The sequence below is a fragment of the Phlebotomus papatasi genome, chromosome 1, assembly GCF_024763615.1.
Source record: "Phlebotomus papatasi isolate M1 chromosome 1, Ppap_2.1, whole genome shotgun sequence".
In the NCBI taxonomy this organism is placed as follows: Eukaryota; Metazoa; Arthropoda; class Insecta; order Diptera; family Psychodidae; genus Phlebotomus; species Phlebotomus papatasi.
The window spans coordinates 90,963,216-90,970,140 of record NC_077222.1 but is presented as its reverse complement, the minus strand read 5'-3'; the positions used below and the strand labels follow the sequence as shown (position 1 = coordinate 90,970,140).

Here is a 6,925-nt window from a genome sequence, read left to right as displayed (position 1 = left end):
AAACCGATTCGCGCCAACAATTTTAAATGGTACGACAAAAAACGGTCTCACTATCGCATGACCTTTCCTGACCCATTCCCCCTAATCCCGCAGTAAATCCGCGTGCTAAAATGGTTTTATCAATGAATATTTTAAGTTTATTTCTCGTGTTTCTCTCTTGGTGATCTCTACGTAATCTAAATTATTATTTCAGTGAGTTGTCTAGACTTTCAAGAGCACCCGAGGCTTCTCTCTTGCCTCAGTCTCTCTCTAACTGCCCTCGCGAGTGGATTAAATTAAAAAGGTTTCCTCAGGATTTTCCTATAGCTTCATTTTCTTCTGTGAGAAATTTGTGAAAAGGGTTAAAAAAAGTGTACAAAGAATGAGTTGTCCTTTTAATGGGTGAGTTTAAAAAAGAAAAAGAGAAAAGGATTCTTAGGGAACATTCAGTGTCCAGAATCTATGATTTATTTTTTTTTTAATAAAATGTGATAATGTGAACTTGCAAAAAAAAATGTCGCATGACTCTAGTGAAAATAAAAGTTATCTCGTGAAAAATTATTTTTTAGACTAATCTGTGGGTTATTTTTCAGAGGTCCATCGCGTCTTGGCGATGATCTTCCCGAACAGGGAATGATGTACGGCGGTAAGTGGAAAATGTGGCAAAATATCCACGTAGTACTTTGTCGCTTGCATCAGCAATGGTCCGAACTGCATTTTATAATTTTTTGACTATTACATTTTTTTTATTAATAAAATATTTTAAATTATTAATTTTTTAAAGCAGCAGGAATGTAGTACACTAATAAGTAATTTTAGTATTTTTCGAAATATAATGATTATAGAGGAATGTGGGGCAAATTCATACACCCAACGAATATGAAAATTTAAAATTTAGAAAAGTTCTGCTAACCTTTTGCAAAATTACGCTAACAAGTAATATTTTTAGCTTATAGTCAAATGTGCTAATCCGGGCGCTTCGCTATTTGGATCGTTTATGACTAATCCACTTAACACTTCGAGGAACCCTAACTAAAAGTGTCACGGAAGGACCAAGTGGCAGCCGCTGCCACTTATCGGATTTTACATAATATTTTAATATTTTTACATATATTTTAACATTCGGAGCCTCAGTCAGTTCTTTTCTGGTGTCTGAATCAGAAATTTCACCTCCTTGGGTACTGTATCTAAAGATTTTTAACCATTCGATGTTTTCATTTTTGTCAGAATCATGGCGTCAGGGAAAGTGGTCTGCCTTTGAATGCGGCAGCCTTTGAATATTTCAATTTTTCTCTTATTTTTCAAAGCAAAAATTCTACATATGGACAATAGTTAATACTATTAACTATTTTCTATTAACTTCGCTTAACAAAATGGATTTTGAGCTTTGGTAAATAAGAGAAAAATTGAATAATTCCCATAATTATTCATATTTCATACATATTTCCCAATTCAATATTTCCCATAATTCTTCTCAATAATTTGCAAAAACACTTTCAATTTGTTCTTTTAAGGCTTTTATACACTGACAATCACGAAAATTACATCTGCAGAACGTCAAACTGCCATATAAAATGCATATGGCAGCTACTGCCATTTGGTCCTTCCGAGTGCAGTTTTTTGTTTTTGCAATATATTTACATTAATATTTAATTTTTATTAAAAATTTTATAACGAAAAAATAGCCAGATAAATTCTACACGCATTCAATCAGATCTCCAGGCGAAATAATATATTCTTCACTATAAAAAATTAAATTGAAAACTAAATTGGCAGCGGCTGCCACTAGGGTCCTTCCAAGTGTTAAAATAATATTTTTATTTTTATTTCCGTAATATAGTCACTACAGTATACTACATAATAGAACTATTCAAGTTTGAGAAAAAGCAAAAATAATATTTTTATCCATTAAATAAGTGAGTGTAATCGACTCATTTCAATCTTGTGCCAGCTAGGTTCTTGACTAAAAATTTTCTAGCAGTGATATTTTCGCTAATGCCAGCTGGTTGATTGAAAACATTTATTGTTTTTTCCTTGTGAAAAAAAAGTATTTTAAATCCAAAGGTTTAATTAAAAGTGAATTAGCGAAAAGGCGACCCAGTTAGTGCATGCTGACTCATTTCAGTATTATCATTATTTTATAAATTTTCTTTAATATTTTTGATAATTTTTTTTAATATTATGTTTCTGAATAAAACAGTGAATAATTCTATGGATTTAGAAGAAGTAAAAAAGAATTTTATCAGTCCAAAAACAAACGTTTAAGTAGCACTCTTCGGAAAACGATCTAGATACCCCACCTTGCTATATGGGGTCGCTGGGCAGCTTCTTCATTTTCAAAAAAGTTTTTTTTTAATTAAAATGAACAGTCGTTACTCAATTTAAGCTGTGCTCTGCTTAGTTCTGTGATATTCTGCTGAGTAATTGTTGAAAAAATAAAGTTTACCGTGGTAATTCAATTGTTTTATATTCCTTGAAAACGTTTTGGGGCTTGATGGTTTCTTCCTTAAGTATCCTTAAACTAAGATTTAAGGTTAATATTATTAACCGACAGATAAGTAGTTTTTATCCGAAAATCAGTTCTATTACTTTCAAAACTATTTTAGGGGATCTTTTGAGTGATTTATGGATCGGTTTCAATGAATTGAGAACCGGTTAAAGGTAAATAATTCAAAAGTGCTTTAAGGTATAGCATTTAATACGGGTTTGAGACCTGAGACTTAGCCATATGGCTTAACCGCTCTAATTGAACTAAGGATTTCTAATTGAACTTAGGATTAGAATATTAAGGACAAATGACCTTAAATTCCGCAAAAGTAATAAAAATGGTTGGTATTTAGGATTTTGAGACATTAGGAAACTGGGCTAAACCCAAACCAATATTTTCTAGCCACAATTACTCTTTCTGTGCATTTTCTTAGAAGCAACTTTTTGAAATAAAGTACTTGCAGTTATGACTAGTATGGCTCTAATCTTAACATTAGACATGAAATATAGCAATATTTAAATCATTTCAGTATACACCAAGTCGATTTTGATAGTGTAATTCACTCTGAAGCATGGTAATTAATATACTGATAATACTAAAAATTTCTCCTTAATATGAACAATTAGTAGGGAGAATAAAACTAAAATAATTATAACATGACTAGAAGCATTTCATAATTAGCACCCTGTTTTTTTTTAACTGTTACATGATCGTAAAATATCCAGCGAGCTATTTTCAGATTTTTTTAAATCAAAAGTAGGGTCAAAGGAACACCTCTTCGACAGGGAACCCCTATTGGCACTTTTGTCAAAATTTGGAAATTTATTTAATGTATCTAATAAAAAGTAAGTAATATAACGTTTTCTCATTAATTTACGTTTTCAATAAAGAAAAATGTTCAAATTTTGTATTCCAACTGGTACATAGTAGGGTGTCAGTAGCTTCTTACACGAGTTCTAAAAGTGTCAATAGGTGTTCCTGTCACCCTATCTTCAGAAATTATTCAACCTCTTGCAAAAAATTCTAAATTGGGACATCCTTGTTTGCAATCGTCTAAAAGAGTTGAATTTTATCAATATCCATATATTCCTTAGAGTTATCAGAGCCCCAGTAGATGAGAAAAAGTAAAGTATTTTGCTAAATTAAGAGAAGCTAGACAAGGCTCCTTCCCAGATACGTTTTTTCCAACATCATGCACTATCCAGAAATCTTTGGGAATTTCTTGATACTTTTCAATATTCATATCACTTTCTTTAAAGTTCAAAATTTGGAGGATCAGTCTGATCTTCTAAATTCATGAGGTCTAATGAAATTACGGGGAAATTAACGCAAAAACGCTAATTTCTCATCCTAAATCCTCAGTGTATGAGTTTAGGCTGATCTTTCACCGCCAAATTTTTCAAGCTGAGTATTCTCAAGGATCAGTCTGTGTCTATTTTCGGCATAAGGCTGGTTTAACAGCTGTCTCTGATAGACTACTTTTCCTATCTTTTTCTACATTTTACGCATATTTTGATACCAGAATTACTCTTTTGCATATAAGAATATTTTTGTTGCTCTTGTTTTCACCCCAATCACATTATTAAAAAATCACCTTGTGTCACACTACCCCTGTCCCAAACCTTAAAATAATATTAAATACATAATATTTGACCACCAACGCAAGCTATGCCCAAAAATAATTTTGGGCACGCCCTCATTATCAATTAGGACAAAATAAAATTAAGATTTCGACACTAGATTAGACAAAATAAAATTAATTAAAAAATAATTTTTGTGAATGATTACGAACTATAAGAATGTCTAAATCTAAGATATTTTTTGTAGAAGCTCGATTAATTCCTGATCTAAGATATTTCTGGATAAAAATCGTGAAATTAGCTTGTCACTTATGTAGCAGTCCCGATCAAGATAAAGTTTAAACAGAGATCTGTAGAGAAGTGAGGAAAGGAGGAAAGATTTCAAAATTTTAGTGTAAAACTGACAAAATATTCTTTACGAATGTTGACTTATAGAATAATGGAGAATTTAGCAAAGAATCAGGGGCCTATCAATCCTAATAAAAAGTGGAGCTATTTTTCACTTTTCCTTGTAAAAATTTTGCAGCTATTGCACCACGACTTAAACAAATTTGCTCGTAGTTCTTGTATAATTTTGGCAAACATTACAAAATATGTATTTTTGATAGCTTTTAATGCACGATTTCGAAATATATCAGACTGATAAGTCAATTCTCTTTAGGAAAAAACTTACCAATACTCTTCAGTGCCTCTATGCAAAAACGTATGGAAAAATGAAAGGTGGAGAGGCCCCTGCAAAAAGTAAAGTCGAAAATCTGTAACCAAGGGGGAGTGGCTCGAGTTACCGGTTCCCCGAAAAAATGTACGGGTTCCCTGCGTTCCCCGCAAGTTTCCTGAAAAAAATATGAGTTCCCCCGGGTTCCGTGAAAAATGTATCATTTCCCCGTGTTCCTTGAAAAATGTATGTGTTCTCCGTGTTCCCTGAAATACATATTGGTTTCCCGGTTTCCTTGAAAAAATTTATGGGTTCCCCGGGCTCCCCCCATGGGTTTCTTGGTCAGATTAGTTCGAGTTCCCCGAAATGAATTACCCATTGTCTGTAACCGAAAACCGAAAACCGGGATAATACAAGAATGATTTTTTTAATTAAAATATTCAAAAATATAATTAAATAATTATCTCTTTGTTTTGTTTAGAATCATTATAAAACAAATACAACAATTGTTGATTGAAGCGACTGCTCGCTTCTAACGTTCTAACTCAAAATCGGGGAGTAATTTAGTACCCTTTCCTATCTTTGAGTTCCAGGAATAAAATTCTTTCACTGAACAAATTTTCAGACATGGAATTAAAATGAAATTACATTACGGCAATTGCTGATGCAACCGACCGACGGTTAATAAATCAGTCGTCCTAATGTTTTTTTTTTTGGGTTTTTTTTTTTGTTTCACAGAGTATCTAATGCTGGACAAAGTTTTAAATGCCCAGAGGCTGGTTTCCAGCACAACTGGAGACAAAGTTCATGATGAGCATCTCTTTATCGTCACCCATCAAGGTTGTTTTTTTTTTACAAAATCCTATCCCCCTTTTCAAGAAAACCTTCTGAATAATCCAATTCTTCCAGCTTATGAGCTGTGGTTCAAGCAAATCCTCTATGAATTGGACTCAATCCGAGATCTGTTCAAGGTGGAGCGAATTGAGGAATCACGCACTCTGGAGATTGTGAAGCGACTCAATCGAATTGTTCTGATACTGAAAGTGAGTTGGGAACTGGGAATTTGATATTTTCTTATAGTTAATAAGATTGGAAACCATAGAAAAGAACCAAGCAATTGATTGAAAGTATTAGTTTTCAAGTCACTCTTGTTCAATGCTATTGCAGCTCCTCAACGAACAAATACCCATCCTGGAGACCATGACCCCGCTGGATTTTATGGATTTTCGTCGACACCTGGCACCCGCATCGGGTTTCCAGAGTCTCCAGTTTAGGTTGATGGAGAATAAGTTGGGAGTGAAGATGGAGCATCGAGTGAAGTACAATCAGAATTATTCTGTAGTCTTTGGGCAAGATCCCGCGGCAGTGGAGGCAATAATGGAATCGCACAAGGAGTCATCGCTCCTGGAATTGGTGCAAAAGTGGCTGGAGCGAACACCAGGCCTCGAGGAGGATGGATTTAATTTCTGGGGCAAGTTCAAGGAGAGTGTAGACAAATTCCTCAAGCATGAGGAAATTGAGGCTAAAGCAAGTGTTTCAAAGGTTTCAAAGGTGAAAAATTGATAAAGTACTTACCAATTTACTTGTCCTATTCAGAATGAGCCTGATGAGTCCAACAGGAACTACCGGCTGATGGACATTGAGATGCGCAAGGGAGTGTACAACTCCATCTTCGATTCCAGCTCCCACGAAGCTCTTGTGCTTCGTGGGGACCGTCGATTTAGCCACAAAGCACTACAGGGAGCAATTATGATCACTTTTTACCGAGATGAGCCGAGATTCAGCCAGCCTCATCAGATCCTTGTGCTCTTAACTGATATTGATTCCCTGATCACAAAGTGGAGATGTACATATCGGATTTCTCACAATTTTTAGCACTTTTTCTTGAACTATTCACTAAAATCTTGCAGATAATCACGTCACAATGGTTCAGAGGATGCTGGGATCCCAACAATTGGGCACTGGAGGCTCTTCTGGGTACCAATATTTGCGATCAACTCTCAGCGACCGTTACAAAGTGTTCCTGGACCTCTTCAATTTGTCCACCTTCTTAATTCCACGCTCCTGGATTCCTCCACTGGACACTAAACTCAATTGGAGCTTCGATGCACCATCTCTAAAGTGAATTCACAAAATTTCTATTAAAAATTTTCCAGGAAAATGTAGAAAAAAACAATTTTGTATGCTACTTCGTTCAATAAAAACGGTTTTTTATCGATATCG

The 6,925-nt window shown here is 34.4% G+C and overlaps 1 protein-coding gene across 1 annotated transcript; it reads left to right on the top strand.

Annotated features, from left to right (window-relative positions):
• The first annotated feature begins 23 nt into the window (after nucleotides 1–23).
• On the top strand, nucleotides 24–6,920 carry LOC129809707 (tryptophan 2,3-dioxygenase). The gene is made up of 7 exons (XM_055859740.1): nucleotides 24–381; nucleotides 573–625; nucleotides 5,441–5,542; nucleotides 5,612–5,745; nucleotides 5,870–6,229; nucleotides 6,299–6,548; nucleotides 6,613–6,920. The coding sequence occupies exons 1-7, from the start codon at nucleotides 362–364 to the stop codon at nucleotides 6,825–6,827; spliced, it is 1,134 nt and encodes a 377-aa protein (XP_055715715.1). The 5' UTR covers nucleotides 24–361; the 3' UTR covers nucleotides 6,828–6,920.
• The last annotated feature ends 5 nt before the right edge of the window (nucleotides 6,921–6,925 follow it).

Bases quoted from the DNA above. Each gene is read 5' to 3' on its own strand.
- LOC129809707 (XM_055859740.1), top strand. From the start codon at position 362: ATGAGTTGTCCTTTTAATGG. The intron at 626-5,440 runs GTAAGTGGAAAA...TTTGTTTCACAG, and splicing joins ACAGGGAATGATGTACGGCG to AGTATCTAATGCTGGACAAA. The intron at 5,543-5,611 runs GTTGTTTTTTTT...CAATTCTTCCAG, and splicing joins CTTTATCGTCACCCATCAAG to CTTATGAGCTGTGGTTCAAG.